The 15,495-nt window shown below is 35.8% G+C and overlaps 1 protein-coding gene across 1 annotated transcript in view; it reads right to left on the bottom strand.

The window, feature by feature from the left end:
* Positions 1-2,234: 2,234 nt before the first annotated feature.
* Positions 2,235-15,495, bottom strand: part of marchf9 (membrane-associated ring finger (C3HC4) 9) — a 23,521-nt gene continuing 10,260 nt past the window's right edge. Inside the window, exons 2-4 of the mRNA XM_015059833.1 lie at positions 8,428-8,583; positions 6,231-6,423; positions 2,235-3,509 (exon numbers count right to left, since the gene is read on the bottom strand). Of these exons, the coding sequence (XP_014915319.1) occupies positions 3,178-3,509; positions 6,231-6,423; positions 8,428-8,583 (681 nt within the window). The 3' untranslated portion in view covers positions 2,235-3,177. The remainder of the gene's footprint in view (positions 3,510-6,230; positions 6,424-8,427; positions 8,584-15,495) is intronic.

Genomic DNA, 15,495 nt, shown 5'->3' with positions numbered 1-15,495 from the left:
AAAAGAAAATATATTTTATTTATCTTATAAATAAAATAATTTTAAGTGTATATGTAGTTTATTATTTATTTTTGGTTGTAATTAAATATGCATCTTTCTGGCAGCAGAAAAGTTTGTTTTTCTTTCCTACAGTGGAGTGTTCTGCTGCAACCACTAGGGGGCGACAGACTCCACATGATTCACCCCCATGCATGCGAGCAGCCATTGTACTTTTATTGTCGCTGCTGCCAAAGTTTTTAAACCAAATAGTTTAGGTTCTGATTAACACAGCGGATTCTTTGTTTCTCCATCTTTTAATCCTTCTGACCTGGTTTTACGTTTCCACACGGCAGACTTGACTCAGGAAAATGGTGCAATAATATTAACATTTGCGCAAGCTACAGAAATCCAGTTTAATTGCCTTTGCTAGACATAAATTTTAGATTTAAACCTGAGAATGACAGCTTCTGCTGCATCATTCAAAAGATGCTACTTAAGTATTTCAGCAGTTTTTATTGTTTGTTTGTTTGTTTGTTTTGATTGATTGCCATTCTTACACTTTCAAATCTGAAATTTTCCACGTAAATCTCTGACTTGTAGTTGTTTTTATCTAAAAGTATCAAGAGATAGAATAATTGTAGTAAAATATAACACCTATAATTGTGGAAGGGGTTGAACTTTCAAGCAAAACTGGTCAAAATGCCTGTAAGTAAGAAGCTGAGATGCGTAGAATGGCCACCAGAGGGCAGTGATGATTTCATATAGGAACCGTAAAATCAGGCAGCTTCTCTCAGCATCCAATCCTCACTTAGAGCAGTCAGAGCTGTTCAGCAGACACAAAGGATGGCTCAGACACATTGGTAAACATAGTAAGGATAGTTTTATTGTGCGCTGCGTGGTACGTGGGCCAGAGTCTTTACAACATGGTGTGAGATGATGAGACGAGTGTGGGTGTCCATTAGTACGTCTGATGTTTTGGCATCATGAAAACTGAAAATGTCAAAACTCCATCAGTTGTCCATTGTGTCTTTTAGGCATCTTCTGTGTCTGGTGAGCTTCACTCACTGTCAGATGCTCTGGTAGCTGCCTGACAATCGCTCAGCCCTTGAAAACAAAACATACTTTTTTTGTGCCATTTTCATGCAAATCAGCTCCTTGAAATTCATATTTGCATCCAAATTAATTTGATTAGTTTGAAGAAAAACAACGTCACACAGCAGCGCACATGGGCCTTTGGATCAATTTTAAAGTTATTCAGCAATGGGAGCTGAATTTTTATCTTATGGCCATAAGATAATAACAACATGAAGAAAGATATTAAAATCATAACAATGGTCTGTTTTGTGGCAGGATTTTATTTTAACATTATTATAGATGTGAAATTTGTCTATGAATTTTGTTCATGTTTTCTATTAGTTTATTTTTGTTTTGTTTCTCCAGACATTTATTGGTGTGTTAAATTCTGTCATGCTGACGTTTGACGGTTGGTGGTTACCATAGTAACCAGTTATTGTGAAGAAAACACAATAACTGTGTTTTCTGTGTTTTCTTCACAATAAATATATTTTGACACGTATTTTAGATCAATTTAATCATATGGAGGGTTTCATGTGTAATTTTGACTTGTTTTACTTGATTTTTAACCATTATTGTGATTAATGTGCATTTTGGCTATGTTCAATTTTACTGCTGTTAACTGTTCAATGGGAGTTACATCTCTGTAGTTTGTTTAAGGTTATTTATTGTATTTCATTTAATGTAACTTCATTTCCTCTACTGTTAGAATAAATACAGTGAACCTGGGTGAAGTCAACCTACTGGATCTGAGATGAACAAAAGATACACTGACTTCAGATTTTGTTGGGATGTGTGTTTGGATGGGATTGTTATGTGATGGCTTCACTGATACAAACTGCTTTTATAAGCTATTAATTATAAATTTCAGCCATTGTTTACGGCCGTCTTTATCGTGTCTGGCTTTTTCTGGTACAGAAATACGAGGCATGTCTTGCGTTAAAGACGTAAAACTCAGATGAAATGTAACAAAACCCTTTGAAAATGATCGGATACATGTTTGATTTACTTCCACATATGAAAGTGGCACAAATAGGGTTTTTGGGGGGAGTGAATAGATCAGAATTGGTACATTCAGACTGACATGAAAAAATGGGATTTGCATTTGTCTGCTGTGTGAACATCACTGTTATGTTCCACAGAAAAATGACAAAACACTGAAACCAAAAGAAGACACTGAATGAGACTCGGAGGTTAGAGATCATCTGACCCCAATTTTTAATCCAATACTTAACTTATCAAATCTGAATCAGCACACAGCAGCAACAACCTGTATTTTAGCTGAAGTAGCTCTAACACACGGCCATTTCTCATTCTGACAAAAATGTGGTGCAATGAAAACACACGTTTTTAAAGTGTTTATTTTGGCAAGCACCATTCGAAATAGAGCAATTTGTCATGTACTTATGTGATGAAGAATAAAATTATATACCCATGCAAAAATTCCCTGTGAAATGTACATACGTATTTTTATTGCAGAAAGGTTAAGTATAACTGAAATATTTCTCACTTCTTTTTTTTTTTTTTAAACATTTTTTTATTAATGATTTATTGTTCTTTGAAAGTTATTTTTGCCCTCATGGATGTTTTTATTCTCAGCTTTCGGTCTGTTTACCAGCATCAGTTGGCTTGTAGAAATTTTAAGCGCGTTACATAGTCGACTGGAAATGTTTGGCATGTGTGAAGTTACCGAACGCGGTTTCTTCTAAACTCAAACATCAGTACAAAATCAAAGTGAGTAAAAAAAAAAGAAGAAGATAGAAAACAAAAACAAAATGTTCCTGTGCATCCTGATATTGAGTTAAAAAAAAAACAAAACATTTTGTTGTTCAGTTTCAGGTTATAAAGCCTGTCTGTAATCCCCCTCCCCCATCACCACCATCATACATTTCATGTTTTATGTCTTTTAATACTTCCATGTTTTCATCAGTTCTTTAATTATTGAAAAGGAGCATCTGTCTTCCTTTTGTTGTACGAAACAAGAGAAGAAATCCTCATGTGTTTTCAGTCTATTGATGCTCCAGGCACCGTTCGGTCCCACGCGGGGTTCCTGTTGCCAAATGAGTCCGTCATTTTTTCAAATTGAGGTCCATACGTCCTTCCGCCGCTTGACGCAGGTCCGTCTCATACAGTGGTGACCCTCATCACCACCTCCCGGTTGGCGGCGGCGCTGATCCGCGGGTCGTTGGGCCTGAGTTGGCTCAGGATGTGCAGGATGGTGTATCCGCAGTGGTGGTTCAGAATAGTTCTTAGCCGCCTGCTCTGTCGGCCGCCGCCGCCGCTGGCCAGGCCATGCGGGTTGCTGCGGGAGCCACGGGCGCCGGTCTTACTGCTGGAGCTCACCGGGTCACCCAAGTCTTTTGATTTCTCGTAGTTCAGTACTTTCCACTGCTGATTGACAGCCTGCCACCGCTTAAATATTCGATACACCGACGATCCCTCGTGGATGATGAGGCCTGGGGGGAGGGAGGAAATTTATATTTCAGGATAGTTCAAGCATTTTTCAAGGTAAGTTTCAAACTTTTCCAACACCAGATCAAAACAGTACAAATCAATTTACTATTATATCATGTAATATATTGCTGTTGTAGGACTGCAACTAACAGTTACTTTTCTTATCAATTATTCTGACAAATAAAATGACAGCTAAAGCTGCAGTATGTAACATTTATAAAATATTTGTTCTACATGTTTGTTGAAACTCTAACTATGTCATGACAGTTTGAGACAAATAATCTGTGAAAAAATGAAGCTCTCCTGCCTTTTCCTAGTACTAACTAGAAGCAACCAATCACAGGCAGGAGGCGGGTCTTAGCGCTAACAATCACCCACACACTGCCGTGCTTTCTGCTATGCTGCAGCTAGTAGAGCCTGATGAATGCTAAGGTTAGTTAGCATGGCCACCGGTAAACAGCTTTCCTGTAATGGTAAGCTGTTTCTCTGTTAGCATATTTAGCAGCAAGTACATGAGTTTGACTGACAGCACTAAGACCCGCCTCCAGGCTCTGATTGGTTGTGGTGCATTTCTTCAGACAGCAATAGGAAGTGACTGATTTGTTCACAGATTATCTGTCTAATACTAGTGACAGTTTTAACAAATAATATAACAAAATAATAAAACTAAAACTAACTAAAAGTCCACCAATCTCAATAACTTTTAACATGTAAAATATAAGCCAAACTTTCTTTCAATAACACAGATCAATAAGTCATTGATGAATAATAAATGTTCATTATATTGAAACAATCAAAACAAATTGTGTAAAAGCAATATACAAAGAAAGTCACAAAAAACCATAAAACAATGTTCTTGCTAAATTTTCTGGATTTCAGCAAATAGAAATAATTTATTGAACGTAAAACAAGGGAAGTTTAATCTGATTTAACTTCAGACAGTGAGAAAAAAATTGTCTTTATTTGGCGCAAGAAAATAACAGAAAAAAACAAACAAAAAAATAAACAATATATTACCAAAGATTTTTATGTAGTTTCTAGTACATGATACAAAACCTAAGAGCTTGCTGTACGTAAATAATTCCCTAATATTAATTTAAAAACTACTGCTTCCACTGATTTTTATTTCACTTATGGGAAAAATGTCTTGTTATAATTTAAATAATCTATAAGTTTAACTACTACTTCTTTACTAAGGAACCATTCACTTAAAGCCACGTCCAATATCTTACCTAAAAGTTACGTTAGTTTTGTCTTATTTGAAGTGTACTAAGATATTATCATTAGAAACTAGAGCAAAAATACTTTGCTTTTTTTGCAGTGTATCTGGTTTCAACTGTAAATTTAGGCTTTTAATCAAACGTTAGATTGCATTTTACTACCAAACCGTGCAGTTGGATTGTCAAGCACTTTCAAGGACTTTACACAGAAATCAAGCACTTTCCAGGCCTTGAAAACACCTGATTGAATTGGAGCTGGTGAATTCTCGCTGCCCTACATCTAATGTTTTGCTAAATAGATTCGGTAGCTTGAGAGAGCTCGTCTGTGGATGAGAATAGACAGTTGGCAAAAATCACGGCGCAGATATCTCATGCCATCTGTTCTCAGTGTTGTCTGACTCAGGCGGCTCATAATTACGCAAGAACAGTTGACCCAGTCACACCTTAAAAACAGTCTCTTGTACTCTGCAACATCATCAGAATTTGTTTGGCTTTTGGGGAGCTTGTTGTCTCCTCCTTTGCACCATCTGCCAACTCGCCTGCGTTTTTTGCACAGCTCCGAAATGTAAATTGAGAACATGTTTGCCTTATCGCACTAGTTTGTCCTTGCATAATGCAACCTCCGCTGATTAACATTTCGGTTGTGGCTCCTGTTTCTGTGCTACTCTTGTTGTGGTGTAATGCAGCCCTACGGAAGAGGATCAGCGCCAATAATTAAAAAAAAATAATTCTGACTTTTTCTTTTATCAGACTTCTGAAATTAATGTCAGAATTCTGAGAAACTATCCATATTCCAATCACATCTAAAACACACCTTTTCAGAACATCTTTTCCCTGTTTTTTTTATCTTGTGTATGTTTTTTTTAAAGGTGGTGTGTGTTCAAGTTTTTGCCATTTATAATTTTGTTTGATGCACTATTTTTTTTCTTGTAATTTTAATTAATTTATGTATAAAGAAGAGTGTCTTTGTGTGTTTAGAAAAGTGCTATACAAATAATAATGTATAGCATTATTATACAATAACAATACAATAATGTATTGTTATTTCAAAAAATCTGAATTTTGAGAACAAAGTCAAATTTCTGTGAAAAAGTCAGAATTCCTGAGAAGAAAAGCAAAAATTTCTGAGAAAAGAGTACGAATTTTGAAGAATAAAGTCATAATTCTAAAATTAAAGTTAGAATTCTGAAGTTAAAATGAAAATTCTAAAATTAAGCTCAGAATTCCAAAGAAAAAAATTCATTATTCTGAGTCTAAATTCAGAATTCTGAGAAAAAAAGTCAGAATTCCTGAGAAAAAAATTAGGATTCTGGTGGAAAAAAAAGAAAAGTCAGAATACTGAAGACAAAAGTCAGATTTCTGAAAATTAAAGTCCTTAATTCATCCTTTTCCCTCTTGGCTCAGCACCTCATCTTTCTCCCTGTAGGTTCTCTTTAAGACACTAGAGGCTGGTTGTACGTTTGCGCCGTTTGGTGTCAGCATTGCGTCACGCCTTCCTGTTACCTATGCAGACGATGTCCATGAAGCCGTACATGCCGTAGCAGATCTGGAAGAGCAGGTCCTGACGCTGCCACTTGGCAGAGGGACTGAGTGAGGACCAGATGAGCCAGGAAATGCTGGCGATGAGGAACAGGGAACCCAGGATTATCGCTGCAATCTGCACCTTCTCGATCACAGTCAGGGAGATGGCCTGCCACTGAAACACAGAGGAGAGGCTGAGTGTAGGAGATGGGAAAAACTGATCAAATCACGTATGCAAGAGAAAATTGACACTTTGATAAATATATTAAAAGAATGCCAAGAATTTTAGGTCATTTGATGTACACCCACATATTTCCCACAAGTCTGATCCAGAAATGATCCGTGCCAAATTGGTAGGCAAGCACAGCGCAAAGCATAAATGAACTTGCATGGCTTTTATACCAACAAAAAGAAAATATACTGACACTCTTCACCAATGTACAAGAGAAATATATATCAACAAAATGGCTGCTGTTGGGTTCGACCCGCATGAGACAGAGAATGGAAACATGCCTGACGATAGTCCACTACTTAGTGAACACAGAGAGCGTACACCATGGATGAGCGTCACAACATAATGGATACAATCAATGTTTAAACAAAGAAGGACAAACTCTGCGTGTGAATAAAAAGGTTCTGGTGACTGGCTGAGTAAGTACAGTTAGTAACAAACATAGGCTACATTTCTGTCTCTGTACGATCAGACAGTTACCAAAGCATCCCACAGTGAGCGTGCATTCACACCAGTTTGGTTCTCTTTATCCGAACTGTAGTTTCTTTGCCTGGAAAGTCCAGATGAATGTGTAATCAAACTTCATTGGGGCCAAAAAACGAACTCTGGTTCGCCTACAAATCTGTCGGTTGAAGTGAAGTCTGGTGCAGCTTGGTGCGTATGTGGACCAGAGACCGCTCCAAAAGCAGGAGGCGAACTGCAGTGCAGGGCATTCTGGGTAAATACCACCAAAACAATGTGCTAGCCTATCGCTAGTGGGAGAAATGGCCTGTGGTCCTTTGCCAAAGACAAAATAGAAATTCTACAATCACTAAAATTTGACGCTTTCTCATTTGTTTACGTTTTGTGAAGGAGGAAGTTGCGCTTGGTGTCTTCTTCAGAGGTTTTCTTGTTGTTTCCTGACTTGTTTCCTCCAGTGGTTTTTGGTGTAGTGCCCCCACAGGTGTGGAGGGGGAAAGGTTGTTCTGTTAGTTAGACCATTTGACTCAATGCAGTGTGAAAGAAAATGCAGTAGCTGAAAAATGCAACAAATGTTGCAATTTTGGTCCCAAATTTCTGTTACTTTCAGCTTCTCTCATGTTATTAATCTGCTTTGCATTTCTATTGATTTACACCCACCGCTGCCTTGTCTTTCACCTGATCCCTCACTCATACTATTCTTTTCAGTTTTCAGTGCCAGATCCTCTGTTTTTACGCCTCGTTTCACGGCTTTTCAAGTTCCTGGCGTAATTCCATGTCCCCTTTTTCCTGTTTCATGCTTCTATTCCTGAGTTTGCAAGTTGCGTTTTTGATTATTAAAATCTTCAGTTATGCCATTCTGCACATTGGCTCTGCTTTAACATCAAGAATCAGTCATTTCCAGTTATTTTTGGAAAATGTACAGTTTCCAGTTTGGTTTGATAAGAATTCAAAAACATAAATATAAAATATAAAATGTACATGTACTATACAAATGCACAATATTTTGTTCTAAAATGTTAAATCACAGATTTGTGAATAAGTAGAAGTTCTAAAAGTGCATCTTTTGTCAAACTTCTTTTATTTTCATACCAGCATATTTAAATCAAGAGACACGTCTTCTCAATAGGTTTTGTTCTGTGCGTCTGAAAAGACGGGCAGACGGACGATGACGCAGAGGGAAAATTTGTCAACACAATATGGCAAACGGTCTTCACACCAGGAAAGGCTTGTGATATGTTCCAGCAAAAACTGACGGGTGTTTTATTATGAAAGGTCAGTGTTAGTTGTATTTCTTTATGTATTCACGTACTCCTGAATGTTTCCTTTGTTTAATTTGAAGACATTAAAGTTAACAGTGTTTTCCTCAGTTTTTGTCAGGATTTTTTCTCCTATGGTCCGTCTTGGACCATAATTTAGAAAAAGCTTGTCGGACTCAATTTTAAGAAGATAAATGTGTTTGTTTGGTTTCCAAATATTCAGTGTTACCTGCAGTGGGTTCTTGGTGCTGATGGCCAGGACCTGGTACTTGAAGTAGCAGAGCTCACAGCTCCAGGAGCCCCTTTCGCTTATCCATCGGATGAGACAAGGCTGGTGAGTGCAGCGCACCGAGCCGTCACAGCGACAGGGACTCAGCAGCTCCCCCTGCAGGAAACGCAAAAAAAACAAGAGATTCTCAGATTGTTTCTACAATGAAAAAGCAGGACGTTTGCTGGAAGTCTGGAAAAGCCAGAAAGAAACATTTATTTTCAAACTAAGCAAATACAAAATATGGAGTTTGGTTACTCCCTCACACTGCTCTGAGTTTAACATTTTTGCATTGATTGGAGCAACTTATGTGACTGATTTAAGGACGTACAAATTACCAGAAGTGCAAATAATATTTGGTAAAATCAGCTGCCAGTTTGTGCAAAGGTGTATTAGGGCCACTGTAAATACTAGGAAGAAAGGAGGAGTAAATTTCCTCCAAAAAAAAATGTTAAAATGTTTCTGGAAAAAATCTTGAGAAGTTTGAGATTCAATACTCAAAATAAAAAATAAAAAATGCTACAAAGAAACTCATAAAATTTCTTGATAAAATCTTGGAAATTTCTGAGTTTCAAAAGTTGAACATTTTCACCTTGGGTCAGCTTATCCCAGCACACCTGGAAAAAAGTGGGACATAGCTTCAGTTCTTTGGTTAGCTTAGCTTAGCACACACTTTGAAGACAGAGAGAAACACATTCAGTCCTTTTGTTAGTTTAGCTTACTACAACTAGGAATGGTTTCAGTTTTTTGGTTAGCTTAGCCTTGTACACCTTGAAAAGAGCAGAAAGTGACTTTAATTCTTATGTTAGCTCAGCTTACCATGCAGTTTTAAGTGGAAAACACCTCTGGTTCTTGTATTAGCTTAGCCTTGTACACCTTGAAAAGAACAGGAAGTGATCTTTGTTCCTTTGTTAGCTTAGCTTAGCACAGACATATTTTCTATCTTGTAACATATTTCTGATAGGAAGCAGGATAGTTAAACAATTTATTTAGCCAGTGTTTCAGCAAATATTTTCGGAGATTTGACAAAATTTATATGTTTTTGATCAACATGGTCACTGATACATGTGACTATGTTGCCTTTATCACAGACTGCAGCACCTTGCTAGCAGCTATAAGGCTTCACCGTTTTTTTAAATGTGTTTTTGTAAGTTAGGAAGAATTATAGCGACATATTAAAGTAAAGGAACTTAAGGCAAAAAAGTATAAAAGCAGCCAAAAACAATGGAAAAAGTATTGTTGTCTATTGTTTGTCAAACCAGAAAAATAAGCCATAAAACGTAACCTTCAAGTTTTTGGACATTGGATTTGCACTGGTCAGCAGTAGCTGATTGATTTTTTGGATATTTGGTTTGACCAAAAAATGTAATCTCCACTCCAAACTGGAAAAAAAATTGAACAAAATGTAATCAATTTTGTTCAATTTTCTCAATACTTTTGAGTAAAAGTCACAGGATAGATGTTATTCTTGCAAGGGAAAGCAAAAAGTGTGGTTAAAAATGTGGTTAGTTAGAGATAAATAATGGATTTTGTTGGCAAAATTTTCTATTCTAAGAAGATCTAACAATTTTGTCCTGGTTAAAAATATAAATTCTCCATCTACGTCAATCAGTACACTATAAAACATGACAAAAATCTTCCAGAAACCAAGTCAGGTGTTTATTTTTAAGAGCTAGGCTGGAGAGTCTTTAGGATCAAAGTGTCTCTTCAGCACCGCTGCAGCACCTGAAGCCTATTGGCCCGTCCAACACGTTCAGGTTGACTGCATCCAGGCTGTCACCATCGCTCTGCATCACGGTCCTCATGTCCTCGCACGGCTCTGCTTCCACCGCACTTTTACTTTACACTTGACTCCCAGCGCCACTCACTGAAACCCTTTTAAAAAAGAGCATTGTTCTGGGAGGATAATCATTATGAATCACAAGTGAGTCAATGAAAGGACACAGCTTGATGTGGAGCGAATTTGGCAAAGGGGCAACTTGACACGCTGCACCAACGGCGGGGAGTGCGGAGGCTTCAAGGGCAGGCAGGTGGACCGAGAGGAGCTTCACATCAATTCATAAAAACTCAACTTACACAGATTTCAGAATCAACAAATGAGATAACAATGCTGTAAAAAAGTATATTCCCTCATTCTTTTTGTGTCATTACTACTTTCATTGTGTCACATCATAAAACTAGTTTTAAAAGTGTCTGAATAAATACACTTTCCTTGATGATATTAAAGGGAAAAATGTATCTAATTTAATGAAAACATAACTGCTGCTTTAAGAAATTATTAATTAAAGCTACAGACAAACAGAGATGAGTAGAGTACCCAAAACTCAAGTAGAAGTAAAAACTATCTGACCAAGAAATTACTTAAAGAGTAAAAAAGTATTTGGTATACAGTCTATTCAAGTACTGAGTGATCAAATTATCAATCATTTAATATTTAAAAATTACATCATCAGACCAAAATATAAAGTTAAATGGAAATTTTTCCAGAAATTAACTCAATTAAGAGTAGCGTTGCTTCCTAATAAAATTACTCAAGTAAAAGTAAGTATGATATAGTGATAGTTTAAACAAATATGTAAAAAAAAACTAAAACCAAATTAGCGCCTTGGCATTAGCGCATTCTAATTTCTGTGTTGATGTAGCAGAACTAATGTTAGTTAGCACAACTCACTTTTTAGCTAGCAGTGCCCACTACTATTGTTTTCTGATCACTTATGTTGGAAGGGAACTGATCGTTAGCTAAACAAAATGACAGTCAATACAATTCAGATGATTAGATAAACTGAGCCGTAATCCAGTCTATTAACTCCTTCAATTTAAATTACAAAAAAAAAAAAAAAAAACAACCCAAAAGAATAATAATAAAAAAACAGATCGATTTGGAAGGTTTCCATCTGTTCATTTCTGTCTGGGCCAATTATATAAAAAGCCAGAATTTACAGATGGTGATTCAGAAAAAAATGAAGCGGCATCTTATCACATCACTTGGCAGTGAAATGCTGTACCTGCAGTGACACAAATAAAGCTTTTCCTGATCGTCTGCACCCTTGTTCTCCCATCTGGCTCATTTGACCTTCTGACTTATAAAAACAAAACAAAAAAAAAAACGCAAGTGACCCAGTACATGAGAAAGAGTCTGGCAGATGAGCCACATGCCACTTATAAACATTAAAACAACGTGCCTGCTGACATTATAAAGATAACATAGAGAAGGTCAGAATATATATGAGGGACTTAATAAAAAACATATGAAAGCAAACATTTTTAAAATGTCAAGTTGTCATAGAAAGGTCTGCAAACGAGCGCGTAAGAGTGTGCAATAAAAACGTAAGAACTCAAAAGCTGCACATTCGTCATGGACCAACAGCAAAATTAAAACACGAGATTTTATTAATATTAAGTAACTGATTGCATCAAAACAATAATTCAAGTACCTGAATTTATTTAGAAAATGTCACAAACTGTTCTGTTGATGGTGTTAAATGTCCGGTGACCACTAGAAGTTAAAATCAAGATTATTTCAAAATGTTTTCCATGCAGATGTGTAAACATTTCCATCATTTATTCTTCTTGATTTGATATCAGTCTCAGTGAATCTGATTAGCCTGCAGCTGCATGGTGGTGCAGTTGTTAGCACTAACTGTGAACATAAAGATCCTGGATGGAAACATTCCAATTTCTAAAAAAAAAAAAACTCTTGTTTTTTGATAGAAAGTTTTGGTGAAGGACACGGTGGTTTTGTTGGCCGTATCAAAATAGATTTATTTTGCAAAACTGCAATGGCAACACTTTTTTGTATCACACAAGTCACATGATCGACATCCGGATGTTACAATTGGTGGAAACAACAAAGAAGAAAATGACAGGAAGTAGTTGGAGTATATTTTTTTATCCTAAAAGTTTTTTTTTTTTTTAAATGTTGCTCCAGTAAATGTTATTGAGTAAATGTAACTAATTACAACTATGGGGTTGAAACTGTTCAAATAAAGCACAAAATGAACACAACAGTCAGGACAATAATAACTAATCTGAAGGAAATGATCTTTACGCCCTAAAATAACTAAATCTAAATCCTTAAAGAAGAATCTGAGTTTTCATAGAGATTGTGTTTGTAAATGATGGTTTTACATTTATAGTCTTTTCCTTCACTGAAAGGTCAAACAACTTGTAAAGCAAGTAAAAGGTCACATCTCGTCTGCCACAATCAAATTGTTTCATTTAAACAAACAAAACAATAAACAGACGGAGAAAGCAGCGACTTCTTGCTTCAGAATCACTAGAATATTAATATTTCACAATACAACTCTTCTGTTTTTCAATGGTACTGAAATGAGCACATAAATCATTTAAAAGCAGCGTCTGAATGCTTTCATTTTTACAAAATCCTTCTTCTTAAAACAGCTTGATCCAAAACAGAAGATCCAGATTTTTAGTGACTATTTTCAGCTGCGATCAAACAGACATTTGTTGTTCTGCTGCGTATTTAGGACAGCAGGATGGTGGATGTGGCAGTCGTTCAGAATAAACGGGGCGCTCATTGTGATGTGGGAACATGTCACCCACTACAATAGTGGGACTTGTTAACCCCCTCACACACTGTTCCCCATCACTGTGTGAATCACTATAATCTGGAAGTACAAAAGCTCAACTTTCAAGTGGAACAAGCTACTTAATGGCATATAATTAAATTCATATAATCCATAAAAAGTAAACAAGTGAGTGTGGATTTCTATCCACCTTATTTCTGGCGCTGCTGCAAGAGGATTAATTATTTTATCAACTTCCAGGATGATAACAGCAGCTGCAGCTAAATGGTTTTGCCATGGAGTTATCTCTATTTTCTAGATAACTGGTCTCCATTTTTAGCTTAATTTCCTTATTTTTTTCTCAGTCAGGGCAATCATACACCCATGGCGTACGATGGAGTATTAGAGACAGGCTAAGAATTATTTTTTAACCTTTAATTACGAGAATAAAGTCATAAGATAACAAGGAACAAGGTCACAATTCAGGATAATAAAATTGTATGACAATAAAGTAAAAAAAAAAAAGAATATAGTAATCATGTTATAAGAAAAATATTGTAAGACAATAATCATGTTTTCCAAGAATAAAATCATAATTTATGAGAAAAGGTTCATACAAGAATAAAGGCAAAATAAAANAATAAAATCGTAACAATACAAAAATACAGCAGCAATGCTACCAGAAAAAGTCATACTACTATAAAAACATAATTTAGAATAAAGTTATGCTAAATGAAGTAATATGGCAATAAAGTTGTAATAGTGCATTTCATAAAATTGTAACATTACCAGAATAATGTCATAATGACACAATAATGTCATATTACCAGAATAAAGTCATAGTAATGTTAGAGTAAGGTCATATTAATACAAGATAAATTCAAAACAATACCAGAAAAAAAGTTGTAATAATAAAGCAGTAATAAAAAAATGACTGACTACATTTTTGCAGTGGTAACATTATAAAAATGTAGTTTAGTGCATTAGAATGAGGAATGTTGAGCATTTTGTGAAGTTATTCTTTAGTATTTATTTTAAAAATAAGGGAATGTTTCCTCTTAAAACACACCAGCATTAAATTATCATCATTAGCAGGAGTTTGATATTATTGTGCAAACAACTGAATCTATTTAAGAAAAACAAGTTATCTCAGCTATTTTTTCATTAAAATGCCTTTTAATGTCATTTTGGGACTTTCTTCTGGTGATATTATGTGTTTATTCTGCTAATATTAGAACTTTATTCCTGTAAAACAAAAATATAACAATGATCATGTGTTGTTTGATAACTAAGATCAATTCAAATCTATGTGTGATTGAACTGAAATTACATCTTTTGAATTTTGCGAATTGGAGCTGTATAAATAAACTGAAATAAACTTTCTGTAACTGAATACATGTATTCAAATTAAAGGAGAGGTATTTCTGTTTTTCCATTGTGTGTTTATGCTGCTAAAATAGTAAAATAGGATTTTTATTTAAGGTTTTGACTCTTGTTTGGATGCTAAAACTGTTGATGGTTCTGCAATTTTCTCTGTGGGATCTTTTTCGTAACATCTTCGTTCGTCTATTTCCAATAAAGTGCAGCTGGGAAGCTGCACTTTAGTCTTTGGGAAGATATTTTATTCCAGTCAGTTCATTGTGTCTTTCATGTGGTATTTGCTGACCTAAAAAGTGGAAATGAAATACCACAGCTAAACAAATTCAACCTTAAAATAGCAATAAAAAAAAAAACACAAACGCTGACCCTTTACACATTCATAAAACCCCCCACAGTGGATGATGAAGTGTGGGCTTGTCCCTGGAGGCCACTTCACAGAGCACAAGGGTGTTAATTTGGTGTGTCACTTCATGACTAAGAGAGTGGTCTGCAACCTTTAGACGAGACATTTTTTGTGTGGAAGTGGCCCCCATGAGCTCCAGACTGCACGCTAGTCTGGAAACACGCTGCTGGGAGAAAAGGCCACCTCACACTCCACTCCTCCTTACTCCAGTTGTTTCTCTACCTTTTAGCCTGAAGGAAAAGCTTCTGTTCAGTGGCGATCCCACAGGGAGGGCAAGGGGGGACCATGGCCCCCTCTTGAAGAATACGCCACAGAAAGAAAAGTGATCAACGATCAGAGGAACACAGATGTGAAACCCAATCAATAAATATATACATTTATGAAATTTATTATATATATGTACTGCTCAAAAAAAATAAAGGGAACATTTCACTTTAATTTTGTGTGTGGCTCCAAATCCAGGCCTCCATTGGTTAATAAATTTGATTTCCATTGATGATTTTTGTGTGATTTTGTTGTCAGCACATTCAACTTTGTACAGAACAAAGTATTCAATGAGAATATTTTATTCATTCAGATCTAGGATGTGTTATTTGAGTGTTCCCTTTATTTTTTTGAGCAGTGTATATATATATATATATATATATATATATATATATATATATATATATATATATATATTTTTTTTTTTTTTTTTTCTTGTTTTTTTTTTTTTTTTTT

The sequence above is a fragment of the Poecilia latipinna genome, unplaced genomic scaffold (assembly GCF_001443285.1).
Source record: "Poecilia latipinna isolate Pla-1442-1.1 unplaced genomic scaffold, P_latipinna-1.0 Scaffold5, whole genome shotgun sequence".
In the NCBI taxonomy this organism is placed as follows: domain Eukaryota; kingdom Metazoa; phylum Chordata; class Actinopteri; order Cyprinodontiformes; family Poeciliidae; genus Poecilia; species Poecilia latipinna.
Note: the sequence above shows the minus strand (reverse complement) of the source record. Positions and strands in the feature narration are given on the sequence as shown.